Source organism: Coturnix japonica, chromosome 8, assembly GCF_001577835.2.
Source record: "Coturnix japonica isolate 7356 chromosome 8, Coturnix japonica 2.1, whole genome shotgun sequence".
NCBI lineage: Eukaryota > Metazoa > Chordata > Aves > Galliformes > Phasianidae > Coturnix > Coturnix japonica.
The window spans coordinates 1,552,575-1,578,401 of record NC_029523.1 but is presented as its reverse complement, the minus strand read 5'-3'; the positions used below and the strand labels follow the sequence as shown (position 1 = coordinate 1,578,401).

The following is a 25,827-nucleotide window of genomic DNA, read 5'->3' as shown; positions in this document are numbered from 1 at the left end:
TTCAATCAACTGCTGTCTTCTCATTGTGTTTGTTTTGGAAAGGCAGCCCATCAAGACAGCTTGGATATGACTGTTCATGTTAAGACAAACACTGGCATGATAAAGGAATTTTTATGCATCATACAGATATTTTTTCCTACTCCATATTACAAATCTGTTCTAATGCTCGGTGCGTTGCATTTTCCTTACTAGGATGAGACATGCTGCACTTCAGCACAGATGTACAGGAAATCCCACTACAGAATAGTTCCTCCCTGTGAACAGTCTACATGTTTTTCTGTAGAGACTGCTTATATTAGCACTAACAGCATTGCCTCACACTATTGTTTTTCTGGAACATTAATAAAGATTTCATTTGATTCAGAGAAGGAGAAAAAGTAAAGAAATTGAGAACTGTCCACAGCACATGTAGAATAAGAAACATAGGAGTGCACAGAACATGATGTAATTGCCTGCAAAAACATGTGCCTCCTGTCCTCCTCCCAGAATGGCAATCCATGGCACATACAGGCAGTGGGAGCAAGGCAGCTTCCTTAGGTACTTGTGAGATCTCTGCCCTGTCATTCAGGAAGCATGAGTCAAGTGGTTCTCTGCTGATGTTCACACTGCTAAGGTAAGAAGCAAAAGGCTTTGCCTCCTCACCACCACCTCTGTTTCACCCTAAGATGCTATCTGCTGAACACAGCTAATGACACTTCACCCCATATAAAATGAGGAGGCAGCCAGGAAACTAACTTGCCAAACTAGTTCTATCAGCCCCTTTTTAAAAATGGGGTTCTGATTACAAAAGTTGGTTTTATAACACAGAGAATTCCCCTTCCAATATTAAGGCTGTCCTGTTTAAATACCACCAGGGTAGATGAAACAAAAGCTGCGACTCTTTAATAAGCATTAAGTCAGTACAACTCAGCATTCAGACATGCTTACATTGTGTCAGCCAGAATGATAGCAATTCACCTTGTTTAGTCTGAAAAGTCAATAGAAAGACATTTGCCAATAATACTTCTGTAACTTAACATCACACCTTTGTAAAACTGCTGAAAAAATGTTTTGAAGACCATTAAGCCAGGATAAAAACATTAGTGTCACATGAAATCTAGTTCCTTGCTTGCAAATCTGTGCACCCAGCTACAAAGCTGGTGGATGATTCTGGAAAGATCTCTTATTAAGGAACATAGACTAGTAGCAGAGCTCCATCTGAAAGCAAACTCACATTAAACCTACTTACTATTCTTCCTAATATCTTTAAGTTATATGGTTCTTTAAGGTTATCATCTTTTATGGTATACTTAAAATATGTGATAAACACAAAACTGCAAGTAGCAAACTTTCCTTTGCAGCTCTTCAGGAGCCTGGTAGGACAAGATGACCTACAATAGCTTCAAAAGAAGCCAGCTCAGAGCTCTCATGTGCACACAGAAGTCTTGCAAGGAAAGCCCACATTTCACTAAGGTTTCATTTCAACATCAACACATATTTCCTAGTAATCTCAACTCAAAAATGACTTGGCAGAATCACAGACAGAAGCGTGAAAATTCCAGGATGCGTCACTTTTGAGCAGAAAGGACATACTGAAGTGGGATCACAACTAATTCTACAGTAATCAAGGTGTCAGCAGCAGTTACCTCCCATGAACGAAACAGTTCAACATATTGATATGGCTTTCTGATCTAAAGCTTTTCTCAACCATCTTTTGCAATAGAATAAGAATTAGCTTAATCCCATAAAAATCTACTACAAAGTACCAGAAATAGAACTTTTTCATTGTTTTTGTTGTAAGAACAGAATACAACTTCTTGTAAGTGGCAACCACTTAGTTTGTAGTTTCATGAATTGTTCTGCTCAGGAAAAGCTCCCTACAAAACAGCCTTTCAAAGCACAGCTGTTTTCACAGCAAAGCAGAAATGGGTCCCAACAGCCCCCAGCATCAGAGGGACACAGTAACCAAAGGAACTACGCGGGTTGCAACAAAACTATGTGGATCCAACTCCAACTGCCATGCTGCAGCTGAGGCAAAGAACACCAAGGACAGGAAATGTACTGCAAGCTCCAAGGTTAAAAGCAATTCTTAGTCTTCCAAAGATGACAAAGCTAAACAATGCAGTTTAGGTTACTAGTGATGCCTGTTGTCTTAGCACTGTATGTGAGGATTATTCACCAAATCTCATTTTTCTAGAAAAGTATTTTCAGCTACAGAAAACAACATTATTACTGCAAACAGTACTAAAGCCTAACTTGAGAAAAGGCTGAATGTCCTCAACAATTGTATTTCAGAAGGTGCTCAGTGTGGGAGCCAAGATCAGAGATAGCCTGGGAAGCAGCAGCAGCAAGAGGAATTCTGTCCGCAACAGAAGACAGAACAGGACCAGACAAAAAGGGAGAAACAGTATCTAAAATCAAAGGGGAGAAAGGGGAATAAGATCAGACAGTAACAGAACAAAAAAGCAAGAGGTAAAGTCTGCATTCAATGTAACAAAATATGCTTTTTTTCCATGTTGTGGAAACATTTAGAGCTATGATTTCACTTGGATTCTGCTAGTTCCTTAAGCTATAGGAGAAGTGATACAGAAAGGCCTGACTTTCTGCCAAAACCCTGCCATCTGTTGCAAAATTACTTTTAAACTTCAAAATAAAGTCTCCCCTCCTGCCCATCCCCAATGTTTTACACAACCACAGTGTCAGTGAATTCACTATAGCAGCTGACCCTGGGATAAGTTTGGATTCTAATCAATTGTTTTCAGTAAAAGTGATAAAGTTGGTTTCAATCTCTACCAGCCCAAGTCGGTCCTTCTCTACATTTGCCTGAACACTGATCTTTGAGTCAGAAAGAACTTCTACCCCATTCCATCCCTCTTCTGTCATTCACTGTTTGTCATTTGTCTCAGTGTGCTTTGGGTAAATAATTGATCTAATGCATTTATTTATTTTAAGCTTAACAGCTGTTTGCTTCAAGACTGAAATTCATTGTAAAATGGTCTATTTTGCAGATTGTGAAATTCTGATACCTTAATGACAATTTTAATACAGCTTCTTGGCACATGGGAGAGGGATACAGGAAAGAAAAGATGATGCTTCTTTTGTGACAAAATAGCACTGCATACACTGGCAACCCAGCCTCACTAACTGATCAGAACTTTCCATGCCGTTAATGTGAAATGAAAAAAATCAATTGTTATTGTTCAGTCATTACCTCCCATGAACTGATGTACAGGCGTCAAACAAGGCAGAGAGTTAATGGTAACCCAAAGCAGTTGCTACTTGTCAGAAACAGGCTACAGCCTTCTACATGCCCTAATTCTCTCCAGCTTTTCACCTGGAGAAGTCCTCTGCCTGCTCCACAGGTGCAAGTTAAGTAATGAGAAGGGCAGCTGCCACATTAATATCACCTGCTGCAAGCTCTTCATAAGTAAGGTCATGTGAAGGTCAGATTCTGTGCAGATACCACAGAAGAAAAAGAGCATGTTCTTTTTAACTGCCATTCATTGTAGCCCATGTGCATCAAATTTCTTCCCCCCTAAATAAAAGAAAAAGGCCAAAATTATACACCAAAGCACAAAACCTCAAGAGACCACATAATTGCTAACTAAGAAAGATTCACACTCCAACCAGCCTTCATATTTCAAGGGGAAAGCACACACAAGTTCCACCAAATCCATGTGCTTCATTACTGAAGCATTACAGCCCACTCCATGAAGGAGCAAGGAGAGCTTCTACAAAAAATGTGCAGAGATGAGTGGAATGCAAAAAAAATGAGCACAATTCCTACTAGCTTTAATCACAAGAGTAATCTTGCTGAACTAAACAAAGAATAGCAGAAGTCCCTCCATTACATAGAAGTAAAATTAATCTTGCAAGGCAAAGAACAGCAACACCAATACAAGAACACTGACAAAAAATCCAGACACTCAAAAAATTGATGTTTACCTAATACATAGCACTTATTTCACTGACTTCAGCACAGCCCTTAACACAGGACTTTGCCCTGAGGATTTTTTGTTTTCTAAACCAGAACTTCTTGTGGGCTTTGAAGAAAAGAAACAGTAGAGTAGACATTCCTTGAATAAACAGCTCTGTTTTTCAACTGGTGAGTCTTAGATGAACTGAAAGCAGTAATTTCTTAGCACAAAAGCTGTGAGAGAGCAGCAAAGGCCAACTGTACCTTAAAAGGAAACAAACTAGCAGCCAACAGCAAACATAACAGATTGGGTAGTAACCTTACCAGGAGTAGGGGCCCGTAGCGCAGGAGCTGGTTGAACAGAGCAGCAGCAAATCCTACGGAGTCACCAGCAGTCACCAGGAAGAATAAAAGAGACATACAGTCAAACCAGAAAACCCAAAGAACAATGCAAGATCAGACCCACATTAAGCACAACTCAAAGAAACAGCAAAGGCTCCACCCAACAGCTTATATGGCCCCACAGCCATGTGGGCAGGTGCACAGATGAGGCCACTCATGACTCGAGGGAGTCCAGGTGAAGTCATTAAGGCCTGCTGCTGCCTTCGGGGCTCTGATCAAAGCTTCTTTTTAGATTATCCTTCCACTATTACTCTATTAAATTTCTCTTTCTGCATTTATCCATTTATTTGTTTGATGGGGTTTCTAGAGCACACCATCAGGCATCTGACTCAGTTGGGCACGCTGTTGTCTGCACCATAGAAAAACATTTCAGTCTAGTAGGAGGACAGGTAGTGGTGAACAGAAGAAAGCATAATGCTGTTAGCGTGAGATTAATGTGAATTTTCAACTGTTCAGGGTGTGGGCTGAAGTTCCCCCAAATCCTCAATTTGAGATGAAGGGCTTAGTCTGAGTATTATGCAAAGTGGAGGGCAGAACAGCTCCATACACATCACAGCAGATGTGGTGGTGGTCTGATTTAAAGCTGTTCCCTGCCAGCTGGGGCTCCTCAGAAATCCCACAGGTTCATGCTCTCCCAGACACCCCAATTCCAGCATAATTCCTATTTTGTGCTGTCACCCAAGCATTTCATGAAATAAGGATGATGTCTGACAAACTCTGGTCGCACAGTATAAAAAGATACAAAAATATTAATTAATGTGTTACACTAATCTATTATTAATGTGGCTGCACTGGGGAGATACGCTCTTGAAGGAATTAAGCATTTCTCAGATCTTAAGTCTATTTGTTCTGTTTTTTAAGAGCTGCAATATTTATCAAGAGCGGTGCCTCCATGACTCAGAAGACAATGAAAAAGCGGTGTTTCCTCACTGCTACACGTGCTTGTGAAATATATCTGCTGGACAGGACAGATACGGTGTTTTACCACAAAGCTCTACATCTAAAGTAGTTGCTGGCGTCCAGATTTCATCATGTGCCTCCAGAAAACAACTACCTTAAATTTTAAATTGTCAAGATAAAGACTAGTGCGCTGTTTAATTATTACTGCCATAAACCAGAGCGATATTTACCTGCCTATAACAGAGCTTAGGAAAATCCACTTATCTCTCTTGCCAGGTGCTACATTTCTCACAGTTATTAATAAAATGATCAGAAATTATTTCTGAATGGCCTTTGCCCCACTTTTCTCTGCTGTCCAGAATGCTTCCCAACAAAAGCTGGCTTTGAAATTGGAACCAATTCTGCATTTGTTTGCTGGGAAGACAGAAAAAAGCAAATGCTCTGCTCTGCACCAGACCCATCACACCAGCAGTAAGCCTCAATTCCTCCTGCCTCCTGTAGCAGTTAAGCCTACACAGTGGGCATTATGTGCTGCTCCTCTGTTCCCCAGCCCTCGTTTGTGATTCTGCTAGGAGACCCCCCTAGTAGGACACAAACTGCCATGCTGAGTCACTTGCCTTTGCTGTCTTCCACTTTGCATTAGCATCCAGCTCAGGTGCACCCACGTGAGGCCGGCCAGAGGGAGATGCAGCACATGCCTGGTGTCCCTCAGGGGGACAGACTAGGAGAAACTCATCAGAGCACACGGGGTCTTTCAGGATGTGGCGTCCTGAGGAAAGGTTTAGTGCTTCCATCCTGCCTCAAGTGAAAGTGAGGGGCCTTTTTTAGTTTTGGCTTTTATGAGGGGCTTGTTTTCTGCAAGGGGCAGAGCACATAACTGCTCTCCCTGCACATATGTTCAGATCTTGAAAAAACAGAGCACCTAGCTACCAAATTCAAAAGATTTTAAGTACCACTTAACATTCACTTTAGGACTCTTTCTCCTCTCATCCCTCCAAAGGAACATATTCCTGATCTTTTATTAATAATGCTCTAAGGAGAAGCTGCTTTCTGCTCCTGAGTGCTGTGTAAGATGATGGATGAGTTCACAACACCTGTTACTGGTACATACGTGGAAGTAATTTCCCCTTGCCTGTTCCACAGAAATCTGTTCTTTTCTCACATAGTCAAATAGCCTGTTCCTATTTCTAGTAAATAGCTGCTAGATAAGCTTTGAAAAGGTTTTGTAATTAATTAATATCTTTTCTCTTTGTATGCCAGTAAGTTAGATTATTGAAGGAAAGAATTTGTGCAAGAAATCAGAACTGAAGCCTCTTACGTAGACACAGACAAATAGACAAACAGGCAGACGCAAAACTTGCCTAGAAAAAGCTTGCCAAGAAAAAGGTTGATTTTCTCCAGTGCAGAAAGTTAGCATTAAATCGTTCCCCACCACAGCTTGCCCCAGTTCTGCTTCAGTATTTGTTTAAGGCCAAAGGAGGACTTCTGTGATCCACAACTGTATGGTTCCTTCTGCACACAACTGGGTTTGCTCCTGAAATCTCCCTTATTGCTCAGTTAACCTAGGGAGTATTTCCAGACATCTGTATTTACCTCCTCCTCTGGATATTCACTTATCAGGGAAAAAAAAAAAAAAAATTCACTAAAAAAACCCCTTTTTCTAAGCAATTATCAGGGAACAATCACAAAAAGCAGTTTTCAAATTTCTACAATCCATCCTCCCTCTTCAAATATGGTCTCTATTCAATGGTGTTCACCCAATCAGAGAAGATAAACTTATAAGAGATGAAAATAAGTAAAGTAGTCACAGGGAAAGATTTGCACTGTTAATATGGAAGAACTTACCATGCTTCTGTCCAACACAGCTGAATCTGAACATGCTGAAAATCACTAGTAAGGAGTAGCACACAATGATGTGTATTTTAACATCATTACATTTGATTACTGAGGTGATAAGCGTGACATGTTTTTATATACTGGGGCTGCTCCAAAAGTAGCACCTCCAATTTTAATGTATCAGTCTGTGATGTCAGAGTTGGATATTGGCGGTACAGCAACAGAGGTTGGACCTTCCCACCAATATTCCTTTGCATTTTCTGGCTGTATGACAGATGGCAGCAGAGGAGCAGCCTGACAAAATGGTATCTGATAGGGAAGTATGAATGTATGAAGCAGAGATGAGTCATTAAATTCTTCCATGAAAAAAAACTGGCACCCATTGACATTCACTGACACTTGCTGAATGCTTATGGAGACCAAACAGTGGATGCAGCAACATGAGGCAATGGGTGGTGCATTTCAGCAGTGGCCACAGCAGTGGTTGGTCACTTCTGCTGGTGCAAACTGTTATAAGCATGGCATGCAGGCTCCTGATCCTCATTGAAGAAAATGTACAGCTAATGTTGGTGACTATGCTGAAAAATTATCTTTTGTAGCTGAGAATCTGCTCCATAAAGAGTGATATTGTGCTCTTCATCCCTACTGTAGTTTCCATGGAAAAAAAAAAACAAACCAAACAAACAAAAAAAACAAAACAATAGGAGACATTACTTTCAGAGTGACCTACAAGTATGTATGTATACATAAGAAAACAAGCAAGACATTCAACAGTGCAGTTACACCACATGAACAAACAGTAAGTGAGAATCAGCTGCTGGAAGTAATCTAATAAATCAGAACTGTTACATTTCAGTACTGGAATTGTTTCATTGATAACCCCAAAAGATCATCAACAGATATATCAGATTTTCTTAATTTCTTCCACAGAATACTGTATCTTCAGTTAATATATAGTTACTGATGGTGGAGAAAATACACTGAAGCATGCAAAAGAATTTTAAATCTCTGTGGTAGGCCAGGAGGAGTGGCTGAAATGAAGCTTTTACAGAGTGATTTCCAGATGAAGGACCAGGGCTTGTAAATCTCTTTCTACTTAAAGCTGCAGCTGAAACCAACTGGCCTACTCTCAGGTCCAGGTAGCAGCTCACACCTGGTGGGCACCATGCCACATTTGCCCTGGACTTTCAGTACACGAGGATTCTGTCCCTCAGCTGATGTGCGCTGTGCCAAGCGTTTAGCTTCACTGAGATGTACCGCCTGGGAGGTCTGCGATACTTTGAGATGGCATAGAAAGATAAAGAGGAATATACTGGATTTGCAAGAGCAACATCCAAACTAATAAGAGAAAATGGCAGACTCTTGGCTGGCCTCACCAAATTTACACCAGAGTGAACAAGGCAGGGTTTAAGACTCTTGGGAGAGGTCACTATTCTTTGGTCTAGCTGTTTCCAGAGCTTCTTAAACATCCTCGCGTGCCCAGATGAAATGCCATGAGAGAAAATGTCCATAAGAGGAGAAACGCCTAATCCCATTTGTGTAGTAAATGGTTGCAAAATAATTTGAAGGGCAAGAGTCAAAGGAGGTATCGTTGCCAAGCTTTTGAAATCAGGTGCATTTTCTTTGAGGGACATTTCACTAAGGGACAAACAAGGGACAATTTCATCATACGAGAACGGGCAAAATAAAGACAGCAAACAGTTTTCAATTAATCATCTTCCTGAAAGACCTCTTAAATATATAGAAATGCCAGATCATGGTCTGATACAGATTGTACTGAAGTTCTCCTATGAGTTTACTTTTCCCCCTTTGGACTCAGTACAAAGAAAGGCAAAGAAAGTCTGTCTGGTCATGCACCTGGCACACATTCTTGTATCCATGGAGACAAAGTATCAGAAAGGGGGGGAAAAAGAACATTTTTAAGCGACCCTGACATTTGATACTGATGCAAAAACAAGGAAAGGAATGCCATAGTTGGAAGCCAAAAGCATGAAGTTTCTTTATTTCCTATGATTTAGTATCTCTCTCCCTCACAAAGGGCAGATTCCTTTATAGACACTCCTGCAGATGGGCCAGTGGAGCTCCTGCAATGTCTCCAATGGCACAGTAGAAAGTTTCAAGCCTTGCATTCAGCTTTTATCTCCTGTCCTGGAAGACAATCAAGTTCCTTTATTATTATTTGATGGAATAAATGATTGGCTTGTATTTTTATGAACAGAATTTAAAAGCTATTTGATGATTAGATGAATTGGAATAGACAGAGAGACTAATTACTTAGGTTTGTATTAAAACTGTGGTAAAAGCTGGCTTCTTAGCTTCCAGACAATGTGATCAGATAAAAGAATATCAGTGACTTTGTAAAAACACCCATAGTGTCTGTTTAACCAGACTTACAAATTATTTTTCCCGTAATAAATAGGAAGATGTGTTTACATTGCATTCTTTTGCTTTTAAAGCATCTCATAAACATTACAAGACAATAATTCACAGCATTGCTCAGAGGTAGTTTGGTAGTTTGCTTCCTTTACAAGTATAAAAACAAGGAAGAGAAACTTGATCTCAGGAAGTTTTTGGTGCACAAGTCAATATGATTTTACTTGCTGCACATACCATGAACACGATGAATATTTACAATCAAAACTCATTACATGGGTGAACAAATGGCCAATTTATACACACCATCAAGGCAGATAAAGCATCCAAAATGCACTTGCAAGTGTTTAATAACTTAATTTGGAAAATCAGGTCTTCCCCCTAAAACCTGACTCCTTTTCTGGGGGCTACTCAACAACGCAGGGCTTCTGGCCATAATGCCCAAGGCTTACAAGTCGATGCAGAGTTTGACACAACAACCCCAGTCTCAGGAGAAGCCTGAAAAGTTGTCCCCTTTCAGCACAAACTAATCACTTCATCCAAGTCCAACCACGGCGAGGAAGCACACAAAAGAGCAGATGTTGTTTTACAGCCCTCTGCGAATCTCAAAAGCAAAACTTATGAAGACTTCACGAGGCTTCAGATCCAGCCGACAGTGGAAGAACTTCTTGATTTTCCAAGAGACCTGACATATCAAATATCATCTGATCATTGAGGTGGGAGCCTGCTCTCACACCACAGACTGCACGTAGGCCATAGTGAGCACTGAGGGCACAGCAACGTACCCCTACATGGCCCGTGGCCCCTACCCACCTGCATGACATGGGGTGCCACACAGCACAGCACTGCAGGGCTGGGGTGCTGCAGGGCAAGGTGCCCCACATTTCCTCTGCTGGCTGCAAAGCAGGACTTGCCCACTCAGAGCCAAGCTGAGCAATCAGCCAGTCATCAGCACAGCTGCCCAATGTTCTAATTTGTATTTACAGAAAAGCATCTGCAGCCATTTTGCATGCTGCAAATGCATTCTGTACCTCAGCAGCCCCAGAGGTGAGCCAATACCATCTATGTATCATAATCCTGAGTATCGATGCTTAACCATGCTGTAAAACTCTTACTTTATTGAGAAGCGTTACACTTTCGACTATGTGGCTACAACCTGGAGCTGTCTCCGACCTGCAGGCTGGGCAATAAAGTGCTTTGTCTGACAAACCCATCACAGAGGTTTGCTCACACTGTCACCGGGGCACAGAATCCCAAGCACATTCCCAAGCCTCCCTTAAGGAATTAACACTTGCTTGCTTTGCCATCCCGAGAGTGTTTACAGAAGCCAAAACAACCGTGCTTGCAGTACACTGTGCAAAGAGGTGATGACATCAGGAAGATAGGTCACAAGCTTGAGTTTATAGTCATTACACTTACATTGGTATGGCTTTTCATCCACTCAGTATAATCTTATGACCCCACAGCTTTACAACCCTCTACTCTCTGGGTTTCATAGCACCTCTCCACTCTGGGTTAATCATTTCTCTGTCATTATCTGCCAAGAGTTCTTATCTTTTCTGCTGTCACTTTATAACAGGGCCTTCTTATCAAGCTGTACTAAATCACGTGATGGAGCCAAACCTATCACAAGTTCCAATTCTTCTGATTACAGACTATCATGAAATGGGATACATGGTTTACAGCAGGTCACTAATGCTGGAAAAAGTACAGAGTCCACCGAAAGACATGCTTGTTACTTTCTGAATTCTAGGATAATTTTTTTGTTGTTGTTCATCACTCCGACTTTCACTGAGGGTTATTATAGCCTTGGTCTCAAGGCCAGAAAAGTTTACAGGCTGCACCTCTTCCGTGCTCAATGCTGTACACCTTGCACCCAAGGGTACTGTATATTTACACTCAATAATGTCTTCTAGTCCTCACACGGCCATCATACAGGAATCTATAAAACATGGACTTACATCAGTCGGTAAGTAACAGTTTTCTGTTTTGATGACTCTGCGTAAATATATTAAATTGAGGCTGCCCAAACTGAGAAAAATCATTACGATTGGGCGAGCAAACAAAACTGATTAATTTACGTGTGTTTTTAGGCAAATGAGAACTTTATGACACTATGTAAAATGAAAGTAAACAGCCGATGACTGAGTGAATGATTTTCTTCTGCAGAGATAATGTGATTGCCAAATTTACCATTGGAGCTTTAATAGCATTTTTAAATGCTATAATTGCTAATAACTAAGGAATTGCATATGATCATGTGTGTATAAGCATCGGTGACAAGCATAAATTGCTTCTGGCCTGACTGTTCTTATTGAATAAAATCTCAGGAATATTTTCAGGGGTTCTTTCGATGTTGCTGTTCTGTAAGTAACATGTAAGGATGTTAAATGCAGATGGTTTTAGTATCTAAAAACGCATACATATATTCATTTAGTAGGAATAGGCTGGATTGTGAAGGTCAGTTGATACCTCAGAGCAGTGAAGGAGTAAACACTTCCAGCAGGATATGGAACAGCACCCGCTCATTCTCCATTGAGAAAGCCAGCTGGTGTGAGTTGCTCTGGCTTGCCAACATGAGGGGCACTGTGCTCCACCTTCCCAGGCCTGCAGGGGCTTTGGTGGAGCCCCAGCAGGGCTGCAGATGGCACACCAAAGTAGACTGCTCCTACACGGACTGGGAGGCTCCTCTGCCTGTGCAAGGCAGCCCAGCCACGCTGCAGGACCTGCAGCCCCTGGGTGTACAAGGCTGTGCCTTGGCACAGCAGTTTATGGCAAAGATGAAAAAGGGAGCTTTGGCCCGGGGTGGTGTACCTGGTATCACTGTCCTCTTCTTGCCCTGAAGTGCGTCACTGCGTGCAGGCAAGGCACTCATCCTGATGCAGGGTGTGATATGGGCCATCAAGGGACCGCAGCGATGGAGGGCGCAGCAACAGCTGCAGGAAGTAACTTCAGATATAGCTGGAACCTGATCTTGATATCCTAGGTGGAGCTGCTGCTTCTCAGAGGGAAGGGGAGGGTACCCAAGAACAGGTTCCCACTTGGGACCCAGCTGTGCCCCAGGCAGCCGGCCCCCAGGAGTGCCCTGCTTACCCCCTCCTCCTGCTCTACACCTCCCACACAAGGGCCATGCCCAACACCACACTTTACTGGGTTGTGAATGAATGGCTAGAGGATAATGCCCTAAGACTGTTCTGTCAGGGTACCTGTCCACAACTGCAGAAAATGAGACTTTCCATCATACTTACACCAAATAAATTTTGGGTTCCCTAAGTCATGCAGATATGAAGGAAAGAGGGTCATGAATTAGCAAAGCCCTGTTGTCACCATACTTCCAAAATGCATTCATATGTGCCATACTGTGGATGTACCAGGTCAGATTCACTAAGCAGGGCCCAGGAAAAGCAGATCTGAATCCTATGACAGTCTCTGAAACCCTTAGTGCTCTGTGTCCAGGGCAGGACTGTTGCCTTGTGTGGCACAGCACCTCCACAGCTCCTGGTGGTATTCCTGACAAACATGCCTAACTTGATGTGCGTACCCTGACCACCACATGCCCTTAGGGTTAAACGTAAGAAGAAGCAGGATCCTGCTCTTATTTGCTCTTGAGAATATATCATCGGAAGGAAAAGCCATCCCTCCATGGAATAAGCACAGTCTGGACCAACACCAAGTAGACTAAATCCCATCTCTGGACTTTCCCTTCTATCCTGTCCTTCCCAGCACATCCTTTGCTTTTTCCTCCCCAAGCCAAAGCAAAGCAGGTGGGTGTGTGAGGTGCCCTTGTTGGGGGCACCTGCGCATGAACAGGTAGCCAGTGCTTATCCACTGGGATAAGTCAGTCTATGGTTCAGAGCAGCAACATACCACCGCAAGGGTGAGCCTGCTTCCTCTTGGCCTCGTCCAGTTCCCATGAAAGCCAATAAAACTCTTTCTCTCATTTAAAGGGGAGTGGATCTGCCCCTCAGAGAGCAAACAGCCAGACTGGAGCTGACACCTGCTTTTAAGTTTACAGTCAAGTAGTAAAAAATGTAGCTGGAATTCATAGGAACTTACTAGCACATGGCATCTTCCAGGTGAAGATCATCATACGGTCCTCTGGAGGCGCCATGATTTTTTTCTGTTTGGATTCCCAGGCAGCACAAAGTCACACAGCCAGCTGAACTGTCCTCCAGTCAGACTGTTGTCTTAGCATCTTTAGGGACCCTGCAACTGGTGTAAGCAATAGCTGTGATTATTTAACAGGAATAACTGTTTCACTAACTTGAAAAAACAGTTGTAGAGCAGGACGAATAATCTCCTTGTGATTTCTTACAGACGAATAATCTCCTTGTGATTTCTTACAGTGAGGCTTTTCAGCTTGTGTAATTCTTACAGGCATTGTAATCTCAGTGTATGTCTTCCAGCAATTTATGGTATTCTAACCAGTGCTCTCCAGTTTGGCAAGGTTCGTTTTGTATGTATTATTACTATTAGCATGTATGTACCATGCACTTTCACATGACTGACAAAGGCAGCAAATACCGTCTTTATTAGTTTGGATGAGGATTTTGGTGAGCAGAGCAAGCAAAGCTTCCACGGGAGTGAGCACAGGTTGGGCTGCAAGACCCAGGCAGCTTATAACAGTGATATCTCAATGTTAGTATTGACTTCCATACAGTTTTCTTCCCCTTAAAACACTTTTGCCATCATTAGACTGCAAATGAGCTACGTAGAAAAATGTCACGTATCCTTGGGTCTCTCCAGTGAGCCTTATAAGGAAGTCAGATTTTAAATTCTCTAGTACACGGAGCAAAACAACAATGATGCCTGTGGTCTCCAGAGGAAAACCTCCAGGGCTGCTGGAAGGCCTCCACCCATCCATGTGGGCATCTCAGAAGTCAGCTCCCAGCCTGTCCTTACGCAGGGTGGCAGGGAAGAATTATCTGCAGCAAGAGCTGCGCCTCGCTGCGGGGTGGACAGGAATGTTACTGAAGAGTTTACTCACCTATTCCACAAGTACTTTACATGTATTGCCAAGCCAAAATGTGCAGCAGTAGGCAGTAATATATATTAATACATTGTTATAAATAATGCACAGGCTTGCATACGTACACAATCCTTATAGAGATTTCTCAGTATAAACTATGTTATTTTATCTTTTCATGGTTTGTTTTATGAGTATGGACTTACGTGTGGAGAACCCTTAGATGATACATAGATATCTACAAGCTCTGGGTTTGCTCACGATAAAGATCAGCTATTAAATTACTTTTTGTAAATAAAGTTTGCAAGCTTCAAAACACAACCGTTATTTGGGAGGGGGGGAGGAACCAACCTGAGCCATCTCCTTCTTAGTTTTTTTTTTATTTTTCACCAGCAGATCAAGGTCAGTTGCCTCAGCAAAAGAAATTTCATTTTTAAGCCTGTCTGTGCAGGATAGAAATCAATTATCTCTTATGGTACAGAGGCCAGCGCTCAGCCCTGACAGGAGCCTTGCTTTATACACAAATATATTTGGAGTATTTCCAGACCAGGCTGCAGCCTTTATAACTAGATGTTCCATGTGCAGCTCCAAAGTGGCAGCGCAGCAGAGACAAACGGACCCCAGCAGCGAAGTAAACAAGTACGGTGGGTGGGTATTTGCACCCAGACGTTCGGGCCGGGCTCCGGAGGGCAGCACGGCTGAGCACCCCTCGCAGCGAAGTGCAGCTCAGGGCAGGGCTGGGGTTGCGGCTCCGCCGCGGGGCGGGCACAAGGAGGGGCCCGGCTGCTTGTCCTCGGAGCATCGGCCAGAGCGAGGACCGTTTTCCCTTCTCGCAGTTAGCGGCAACAGGTCCGAGCAGCGCTGGGATTGAATGCGTCTTCTACGGAAGGCATATTATATAGCGTTAAGAAAGATAGAAAACTAGCATGTTTTCTACTTGCAAAACCAACTCTTTGAGTGTGTTAGGCTACAGGCTGGCTTGTGGCGAAGGCTGTGGTTCGTTGGTGGTGTTGCTGATGCAGGGAACCCCCCCGCAAGCTCCGGGCAGGGCTCGCCTCTCCCGAGTCAACCGGGCCGCCCGCGTTGCCTCAGCCCTCGCCTCCTCCCCGGGCCGCGCAGGAGCAGCCCCTCGGGAAGCCGCCGGGGAGATCCGCTGCCCCGAACCGTCCGGGGGCACCGCGCTGCGCCCCGAGCCTGGCGGGCTGCGGTAGGACGGGGTGCGGCATCTCAACGCCTTCCGGTGAGTCACCGGCAATAAAAGAAAAGCTATCACGGAGCTGCTTTGCCACCCACTTGGCCCGACGCGCTCCTCGCCCTGGAGTATCCCGTAGTTTCGCATCACCCGTCGCTGCCAGGTGTTTATAAGGCAGCAGGGCGTTCCAGCGCGCAGCACTAAGCTCGGCCGGGCGTTAAAAATAGCTCCTCGGTCAATAATTGACTGCTTGGAAAAGGCTCTCCGGTTCGGACCGGAGGGGATCGGCAAGCCCATAAGGCAGCAGTGAATGGTTTGCAGCAGAAAAAACGCAACAGGCTTTCAAAAGTGATCCTCTGTGGTGTGCGTTTTGCTTCAGAAAGCACTGCAGCCCGATCGCTGCCTCTGATTCGCTGACAGCCGATCAAAAACATTACGGAAAAATAAAAGTATGTTTTTGTGCTTTCTGCAGTTTTCTGGAAGGGACAGTTTGCTTTCTAAAGCCTGAGTCGGAGGCACTAACAACCTCCGCCCTACTCAATCCTCAGGAGCCAAACGCAACGTTCCTCGGCAAAGGGATGAGAGGAGCTCACGGGTTGGGCGATTTCAGAGGTCTCAGGGAACTCTCCCTGTCGTACTGTGGGGGTGATTGTGATGGTGGGGATGGCAGGGACACAACGGGAATGAAGACATGGGGCAAAAGAGAAGAAGGAAAAGAGAGGAAAAAAAAAAGAAAGAAAAGGGAAAAAAAATAAGGATAAGGAAAAGGAAAAGAAAAATAAAAAGGAGGAAAAGAAAAAGAAAGGAAAAGAATTAGAATGGAGCCTGTGATAGATACATATTTCCTGGTATAAACAGTCTCGTAAAGTTGGGAGTGAGAGGTGAGTGAGATGAAGCAGAAGCCGCATTATAAATGTTACAGCTGCAGCGGGGAGCTGCTCATGTCGCTCCGTCACACACTGCCAGGCTGGGGGCACTGCCCGGGGCTGGGGCAGCATGAGGCAGCATGAGGCAGCATGGGGCGGCACGGAGCAGCGCAGGGAGGTGTGCCAGCTTGGGCTGGGTGCTGCTAGGGCTGGGTGCTGCTGCAGCCAGCTCCGTGGCAGGGACTCACCCACAACTGGCACCGATTACAGAGAGAGATCCTTGAGATTCACTCTGGGGCTACAAACGCGGAGGAAAAGGATGGGGGAGGGCAGAGAACGGATGAGGATTTCTTTCCTTCTTAAATACTTCCTTATAAGTCTCCTTGATTGACTTGGCATTTAGACTTCTCAAGAGAAAACTTCAGTCTTTCATTTCTCTGTTTCATTTGCTCCAAAGTTTGTCTCAGATGTCGTCGTCCCACCCCCCCGAGGTTCCCTCTCACTCCAGCTTGCTTACTGGGAACATAAACCCAACCTTCTTTGGGCCACTTCCCCCTACTGAAGTGGCAGGGAGCGCTACCTGCTGCTCTCCAACAGATCCCCGGGGATGGGGATGTCCCTGTGTGTGCAACATCTGCCCCAGTTCTGCGGCCTCTTTGAAGCTGTAAGAAATTGGAGCTTGAAGTATCACCGTACAGAACCCTCTGCTGTCAGACAGGGCTGGAAGAAGCTTCAAATTATTGAAAATCAGCCTGCGTGTTTTTTTTTTTTTTTAATGTAAATGTACATACATTTAAATAGGGAAGTATAAAATATTCCAGGTCTTGCTCCTTGTACTAATCAAGGCTGCTGGAGGCTCCCCGAGCCATCATCTTTTATAATTATAATTACACGCGTCAATCAAGACCTTCAGGCAAAGTCAGAACAAGGCAGGCAAACTCAGGAGAGAAATCACATTTAAAAAAAGTTTAGAGAACTTGGTAAGGAATGGAGAAGAGATTAGAAGAAAGGGTAATTAAGGTTGCTCAAGGCAATCGTGAGTGCTAGAACTCCATGTTAAATTAAACGTAGCCACGAGGGACCAGGTATCATTTATAATGTGTACTGCCCTAAACTGTTACTTCGGAGAAACGTGGATATGTAATAAGCTCTCCAAAGTATGTTCATCTGTAGCGATGGCTGGCAGAGCAGCACTGCAGCGCGCACTTCGAGCCTGCCCAATCCCTGCCCGGCAGAACGATGCAGAGCCCATGAGCGAGACCGGAGCCCCCGAGGACCGCCGGCAGGGCCGGGCCCGGGGTGCGGGCATTTCGGCCGTTCTGCCTGGTCTGCCCGCGGGGTTCTCTTCCCCAGCTTTCGCCCAAACGCAGGTGCTTTGCTCAGAGCAGAATTCACGAGAGCAGCGGCACGGGGCGCCTCGGCGGGACTTAGTCCCGTGCGGCGTGACCGAGAGGAGAGGGAGCGGCGGTTCCCCGACGGCTCAGCGGGCCGCCCTCTCGCCGGGCCCGAAGCCGTGGCCTCGCCGCAGAGCGCAGCCCCCGGCCCGAGCCCCGAGCTTCGAGTCCCGGGACGGGCGCCCGAGGTAGCGGAGCCGTTGCTGCGCTCAGCCCCGGCCAAAGCCGAACCGCAGCCCGGAGCCGGGGCGGGTGACGCACGGCAACGCGGTTCCGTGGGCTTGTCTGTGACTGAGGCCCGGGGGAGATGCTCCCCAGCGGCCGCACGGTCTCGGCCGGGCCCGCTCCTCGCAGGGGATGGGCGCAGCCCCTCGGGAGCTCTCGGCCGCCCCGCTGAGCACCGCGCTGGCGCGTCCCGCGGCTTGTCGCGCCTCTGCGTCGGGCTGCGGGAGAGATGCTAAGGTGTGAAGTTACAGCCTGAGCAATAACGCCGTGACATGGACCAAAACTTCCCTGTACGGCTTCATCCCGAAGGGGAACGGCAAAACGTAAGGAGCCCGTAAGCTCCGAGCCTCACTGCCTGCTGGGTCCAGCCCCACAACGCCCTGCACAGAGTGGGAATGACAGACACATTTGTGTGTCTGTGTAAGGCAGGCTCGGGGTCTGCACTCAGTTAAGCAAAGCTCTGCCCGTCGGTGGGTGAGGAAAGTTCCAACTGTGGAGAATATGGCACACGCGATGCACCCCCCCCCGCTCCCTTTCGTTCATCACAAGCGGCTTTAAGCTCGAGCACGGGTCCACTGCTCCGAAATCTGTCCCATCCGATGGGAAAAGCGGTCCCCAGCGCCGCAGACGGTTCCGCGCCTCATTTGCAATCGGAAGCAGTTTTCAGCGCCGACTATTTTCAGCTTTTCATATACACAACGGTGACTGAACTCCCGGGGCAGCACGGGAGGGGGGTCTCGGATGCTCGCAGAGGTGACAATAACGCTCAGCCCACACCGCCCGGTGGGGGCGGCCGGAGCCCGCCGTGCCCGCAGCGTGACCGGGACGGGCCGCCTCGCCCTGCGGGGTCGCCCAGCTCCAGCTGAGACACCGCCGTTAGAGAAACGAGTTATCTGGGATAACGCGGGGAGTGGTGCCGCACGCTGCACCGTGAGCCGAGGAAGGGAAGCGGTTGCTCAAGCGATGGCTCGGCCGGAGCATCGGATTTTGTGCAAACGATGCAACCGGCAGCGATAGATTTCGCAAGAAGTTTTAGGGAAAGGAGACGCAAAGAGACAGAATAGACAGGGCGAGCTCCCGCCCGCTACGTTCAGGCTCTGGGGCAGAGAGGCGGCAGCGGGTCCCGAGGGCCGGGGATCCCCAGACGCCGAGGTTCCCGCTGCCTGTCCCCGCCCGCAGGAGGACAGGAGAGCGCCGGGGATCCCGCGGGAGTCAGAGGGGAGCTGCAGCGGGTGCGCGGCGGTCTGGGGGCCGTCGGGCTGTTCTGGAGCGGGCGGGTTCGGCTGCAGCCCCGGCCCCGCAGCCCCGGCCAACAAGCGGGCGGGGGGCGATCACGCTGTGCGAGCGTGTGCGAGCGTGTGTGTGCGCGCGTGTGTGCGCGGGGGTGTCGCTCGTTTCTCCTCCGCCGTATTGGCTGCTAGAGCCGTGTCGGTGCCCCCCTTCGCCGGAGCCCCCCGCGGCCCCCAGGCTCCGGGAGCGCCTCCCCACGGGTCCGGGGCGAGAGGTCCCGGCTCGGCACCTCCGCACTTGTGGCGGGGGAAAGGGGGAGGAGGAGGAGGAGGGAGGAAGGGAGGAGGGGGCCGGGGGTGGGAACCCTGTCCAGCAGCACCGGCGGCGGCAGAGCGCTCCCGTGCACTGCGCCTCTCCGCATGGATCGGGGCGCCGGGCTACCGCCGCGCTGAGCCCCGGGCGGAGCTGCTGCGGGCCCCCGGGGTCGCTCCTTCCTCTCCGACACCCCCCCGGTCTTCCTCCTCCTCCTCCTCCTCCTCTCCTCTCCGCCCCCGCCGCCTGCAGACCGACAACCGCTCCGCGGCTCTCCCGGCCGCGGGCACCCGGCGGCGCTTCCCGGCGGCCGGGGCCGCTCGGCGCTCCCGCTGCGGCGGGGCAAGGGCTGGCGCGGAGCGGAGGGAGGGAAGAGGAGGAGGAGGAAGAAGAGGCATCGGCCGCCGAGCGCCCCGCGGTCCCGCTAAATCTGTGCTGCCGTGTCCAGGTGCCGGTGCCGCGGACGGACACGGAGCTCCCAGCCCGGCCCGCAGCCGCCTTGTCATGCTGCCCAAAGTGGAGACGGAGGCTCTGGGACTCGCCCGGTCGAATGGGGAACAGGGGCAGATGCCAGAAAACATGCAAGGTAAGGGTCCAGGAACTGCACGGCGCTCCCCCTCCGCGCACGCTCGGCTCCCCACCCTGCAAACCGCCCCCGCGTCCTGCCAAAAAAGTTTAGGGCTGCCGCCCTCGAGCTCCTCCGAATTCGCTCCTTCCCGGTTCGGGCGGGCACCGGCGCCGGATCGTGGCAGAGCCCGGCCGGGAGGCGCGGCCGCGGCGGGCGGGAGCCTTGTCCGGGGGTGCAGACGCTCGCGGGTCGCTGCTCGGGGACACCGCCGTGGGCCGGAACGGACGCGGGCGGCCCATCCCCGCTCCGCCCGAAACTATCGCTAAGTTTACGGCGGAGGAGCGGCACGGAAAAGTCCCGGAGAACAGCCCGAGTGCCAACCCCGGGGTCCGAGGGGACGGCCGCTGCCGGCACCCCACGGGTACAGCGCAGGTGGCAGCAGCCGCGGGGCGAAACTTCGCCAAGACCCCGGCGTGCGGTGCACCGTGCCGGGTCCCTCCGCGGGTGACGGCGGGACGCCCGAGCTGGAAGCGCCTCGACCGGCCGGGGAGGAATCGGTTCCCGCAGCCCCGTGAGCGGACGCCGCCCGCTCCCTCCCCTACATGCCCCGAGCGGCGGGTCCTGCCCCGTGGCTCTTCGGAAGCCGTCCCATGTCGTCCCGGGAGCCCGCAGGGAAGCAGGGGCGGAGTGGGCCGGGGGTTCGGAGGTGCCAGGGGCGGCCCACCCGCCCCTTTCTTCGCCCGCAGAGGAGGCTCCCCGCCAAGCGCTCGGAAAGCCCCCGCTTTCCCACTTTATTTTTTTCTTTCTCCTGCGAGGACAGAGCACTCGGTCCCAGCGCCGGGTCCCGGAGCGGCGGCCGCGGGAGCGGAGAGGGGGCCGGGCCTTTCTCCTCCCCCGTCCGCTGCCGCCCCGCGTCCGCCCCACGCCGCTGGCAGGCGGTGACTCCGGCCGTGCCGAGGCCGCCCCGGAGCCGCTGCCCCGGCCGCGTGTCGGCGGGTTCATGCCCCGGCGCGCAGCACCCGCGGCCCCCAGCCGGGCTCTCCGCGGGGCGTTTCGGGCGGACTACGGTCGCTCCGCCGCCCGCGGCATCCGCGGGGCTACCGGGAGGGAGGCGACGTCCCGAGCGCCGTCGCCGGGCGCCCGGTGCCTTCCGCGACCGCTCGGGAACCGTCCGCCGCCGCCGACCCGAGGTCCAGGGAGGGAAATCGGCGGCGCCGCTCCGGGCGGGCTCGCTTTCCGTGAATCGCCCGCCGGAGCTGCCGAGCGGGCTCTTCGGAGGGAGCCCGACTCGAGCGACCGCGCTCAGCGCCCGCCTTCATCCCACCGTGCTCCCACCGGGCGGCTCCCCAGCCCCTTCCCCGAGCGGCCCGAACGCCGGGCGAGCAGCCTCTGACCCCCAGGGACGCCGGTGCCGAGCCGGGACCCCCTCTTCGCCCGGGCCACCGGGGCCGAGCAGCAGCGCCGAGGCTGAGCGCGACGCCGTGCCCGGCCGCGGCACGCCGGAGCTGCGGGCAGCGCTTCGCGGCGGCTCGGGGCCGGGCTGCGGAGCGGAGCGGGGGGCGGCGGTCGCCCCGAGCCCACGAGCTCCTGCTTAGCAAGTAAGTTGACTGCAGCGCGGCACAAAAGTGCTGGGCTGTAAGATACAAGCCTAGGCTAAGTAAATATTTGCAGGCTGATGTTGAAAGAAAACTTTAAAGGAAACGAACCGAGTCATTTTAAATACGGCGGTGACGCTTCATCTTTTCATTGCACTTTTTAAAAGCCCGTTCCTGATTACTCTCGGATTTAAACGAACTCACTCAGTTTGTGATTCCCTCAGCTACGCGCTGAGTTAAGAGCACTCCGTGAGCGTAAATACTGAGAAGCTAAACGTGAGGAGCCGAGGGGTTTGGCTTTGCCTGCTCTGTTGGGCAAAAGTTGCACGTTCCAGTGCAAGCTGTACTCTGAAACATCGAACTTTCTGCAGTTCTCAGCACTGTACTTAACAAACAACTGTTCCACTAGATGAGAACAGCGAGTCATTAACGTAAATCCTAATAGATCGTGCTATTTCTCCTCTTCCCAGTGTCTCAGTTTAAAATGGTGAATTATTCTTACGACGAAGACCTGGAGGAGCTGTGTCCAGTGTGCGGAGATAAAGTGTCGGGGTACCACTACGGGCTGCTCACCTGCGAGAGCTGCAAGGTTCTGTACTCATTACTTCATACAAACAGAAGCACGGCAAAAAAAAAGTTTCAAATATAAACAAAAAAAGACAAACTAAGGCAGATGTTTAATAGTTGAGGTTATTTCTAATGTGTTTCTTGCTAGATTCTCACGAAAAAATGAAGCACCGAGATGCTGTAGAGATCTCACTTGCACAGAAGGGAAGAAACAACGTGGGCTGTTTTCCATCATAGCTTTAGTGTTACTTTGAAGTAGTTTGCTGCTGTAAAGCCATGCAGTTATAGCATAACTTTTATTCCTAGCTGTCCTAAGTACCGATCTCCATTGATTTACATATGCTCAGACTAGTTCTTTTCCCGGAGGACAAAGCAAGAGTCTCCTCAGCACAGCTCACTTTCACAAGGTGCCGTGCAGCTGTACGATTTTCCATCCCTCGGTACCACAGGGTGCATTTCTGTGATGGTGGTGACTTTGCTTTTCTTACACCAACCAGACACTCCAGGATCTCACCTGATACAAAGTTATAAATGCTTGACTTGCTTTAAATTGTTCCTTATTTCGAGATTAAGACTTCTGTAAAGGTAACCACCTTTAACTACTTCTGAATTAATTTATCTGCATGGTTTTATTATGCTACAGTTTAAATATATATGAATTTATGGCACGCCTAATTTGTCAGGTAAAAAATTGCAAAGTTCTTTACAGCCATCAAAGTAATGCACTGTGAGGAAGCTCCATGACTTGAACAAAGCAATTTAAAACACTTAGTTGCATGGCAAAACTAACTTGGCACATTATATTTTCATTAAAAAAATAACCAATGAGAATTGAATAACAAGCACTTATGCCTTTAGCACGCACCACTGGGATATCCATTCACCAGAGGTATTCCGTATTGTTTTATGTTTGCCACAGCGTTCCTGCTTATTTTACAGAGAACTGCTTTGAAGGGAACACTTATTTTACAATTAGCCCATGCAGAAGGAGCTGCCCAGCCTCTCCTTTCGCTGTGCCAACAGCCACTCTTGCTAAGCTTTGATGCAAGTCTAAAAGGCAGAGCCCTCGGCTCAAGTGAAGCTCCTGTAGGGTCTGGTCATACTTTCATTTAAAACCAACTTTAGAATTGCATAAGTTCTGGACCGGAGTCTGGCAAATATGTTATAGTCCTTTCTGTGCAGTGAAATGCTGAAACAGGCCACTTGAGCAGAAGGGCTGACTTTTCTATCTACCACGCAGGGATTCTTTAAGCGGACAGTCCAGAATAACAAGAGGTACACGTGTATAGAAAACCAGAACTGCCAGATTGACAAAACGCAGAGGAAGCGATGCCCTTACTGCCGGTTTCAGAAATGCCTCAGCGTTGGAATGAAGCTAGAAGGTAAGAGCCCCAGCCTTGCTCATATCAACTGCAGCAGCATGTGTTATGATAAACACCTGTTTATAAGCATTACACAATATATCACATTTTTCAAGTTGTAGTAAAAGCTGCCTTATGTTCAGTGTGACTGTGGCTTCCTTCAACAACAAGTAAAAGGTACATCTCCGAAAACCTGTCAAAGCCACACACTCCATTTTCATGTATGTACATACTATATTTCCGTACTTCCAAGCTTGCAAAGTAAGGATTCTAGATAGTATGGAAATTAGTTCTGCAGTTTTATGAAAGGATTTAATTTAGATTAAACTAAATATGTAAGAGGCATCTAGATTTCAGAAATTCATTGTTAGAGTGATGTGATTTTACTTCTATTTTATCCAGGGTTCTTTTTATAGTATTATCTTCTGATAATATGGCACAAAAAGAGAGACAGAATGTACAAGTCCTTTCTTACAGCAACTTTCTTTGGGGACTAAGGACCAAAAAATTCTCAAGTCATGCCTTATATTTTTTGTGATGCTACACCTGAGATGGTATTACCAATGAAAGAACCAGGACTTTGAAGTATACTTGCTTTACTTCATGTGGCTCTGTCCTGTACAGAAAGGAATGAAGAGGATACAATACCCTATGAGAAATGAAAATGCAAAAGTGTCACTGAGATTCAAATGTGAGGCTCAAATTGATTCTAGCATTGATAAATAAAACAAACTGAGCTTTCAAAACAAACAGCATTTCTACTTAACCGAGCACATCTTTCTAAATTCTTTCGTGCTGAAATTGCATTTACTCGAGACACCTGACAAGGAAGAATCAGACCAACAAGGGATACAATAAACCATTAAGGGAGCCATAAAGGACAAGTTCCAATCACCTGAGTTTGGCAGAAGAAAACTGTTGCTATAACTGAAGATGAACACAATAATCAGCCCTCTGCAACCTGATTAATTCAGCACTATTCTATCTGCCCACAGCCTCAGCTACCACTGACACTGCACTACACATCCCAAACTCTGCACACACATCCAAATCCAAGCAAAAGAATAACCAGATGTTGGGAGTCATTTTCTCCTTGCTGGTAGAGAATAAGGATAAAATGCATAAACTACTTTTATCCCCTCTCACTTGTGGACAATGATACAGGTCCAGTTTTCTTGCTTCCATGACTGCATGCAATACACCCTAATTTCTGTAGGAGTTACACCAAGAGCATTTGCTAGTAGAATGTGCCATGCAGCCGTTAATTCTGGATACCTGGAAGGATACTGTGTATGCAGATTTAAAGTTAATTACATTTGGCAGCACTGTGACTTAATTAGTTTTCTACATTTCACTCAAAACCAACGTTCAGCAGCACTATTAGGAACATTTTGACTGCAAACATAAGTAAGGTGTATGTAGTTTTAGAGGTGCTTTAGATGTGTACTCCAGCTCCCTTTGCTGTACACCCATACAACTTCTTTTCCTCTCTTTTGAGAACTGTTAACAACATGTGCTTCCGTAATTGTAAATCCTCATGACATTTATACGTGTATTTCCCTGATAGTGATATATATACAGCCTTAAAGTCCTGTTCATAAATTACCAGGCACTAAAAAAATAAAGAATCATTAAGCGTTAAAGTCCTTATGATAATGTACAGTATTATGCGTATCCAGCATCCAGAATAAATTTTTAATGTTCTACTAATCCCTAAGATAAAAAGCTCAAGAACTTAACCTCCAGCAATCTCAGCAGTCTCCACATGTCACCCAGCTGTCAAAGGTTCCTCTCTCAGTGGGACTGCCGTTGGGCGAGGTGGGCTTAGCAAGAGCCCCTCACTATTGCATTACACCTATAGCACAGTGACAGTCACTGCTGTGACACAGACCACCAGCGTGACTCCCAAGGCAGCTGTTGACGTGGATTTGTTTTAATTATTTCTAATTCCAGAGATATTACAAGCCAAAACAGCGCCAATAGTTTGTGTCACTTCCTCCCTCTACGTGGAAGGCAGGAGGCTGACAGCTTCTCTCTGCACATTACAACTGCAGCCACGCATTTCTGTAGAGCTGTTCAGCTACCTAGAAATGTCTTAAAAGTCACACACCAGCCTGAACAGAATCCTCCAAAGGAAATAGTTCC

At 47.8% G+C, this 25,827-nt stretch overlaps 1 protein-coding gene and 1 long non-coding RNA gene across 2 annotated transcripts in view; one reads left to right on the top strand and one right to left on the bottom strand.

Annotated features, from left to right (window-relative positions):
• The window catches only part of LOC116653762, a 69,216-nt gene extending 55,602 nt beyond the window's left edge, over nucleotides 1-13,614 (bottom strand). Inside the window, exon 1 of the long non-coding RNA XR_004308179.1 lies at nucleotides 13,463-13,614. This is a non-coding gene — a long non-coding RNA (uncharacterized LOC116653762). The remainder of the gene's footprint in view (nucleotides 1-13,462) is intronic.
• Nucleotides 11,080-25,827, top strand: part of NR5A2 (nuclear receptor subfamily 5 group A member 2) — an 82,678-nt gene continuing 67,930 nt past the window's right edge. Inside the window, exons 1-4 of the mRNA XM_015869514.2 lie at nucleotides 11,080-11,375; nucleotides 20,040-20,177; nucleotides 22,225-22,343; nucleotides 23,562-23,703. Coding sequence (XP_015725000.1) covers nucleotides 11,312-11,375; nucleotides 20,040-20,177; nucleotides 22,225-22,343; nucleotides 23,562-23,703 — 463 coding nt within the window. The 5' untranslated portion in view covers nucleotides 11,080-11,311. The remainder of the gene's footprint in view (nucleotides 11,376-20,039; nucleotides 20,178-22,224; nucleotides 22,344-23,561; nucleotides 23,704-25,827) is intronic.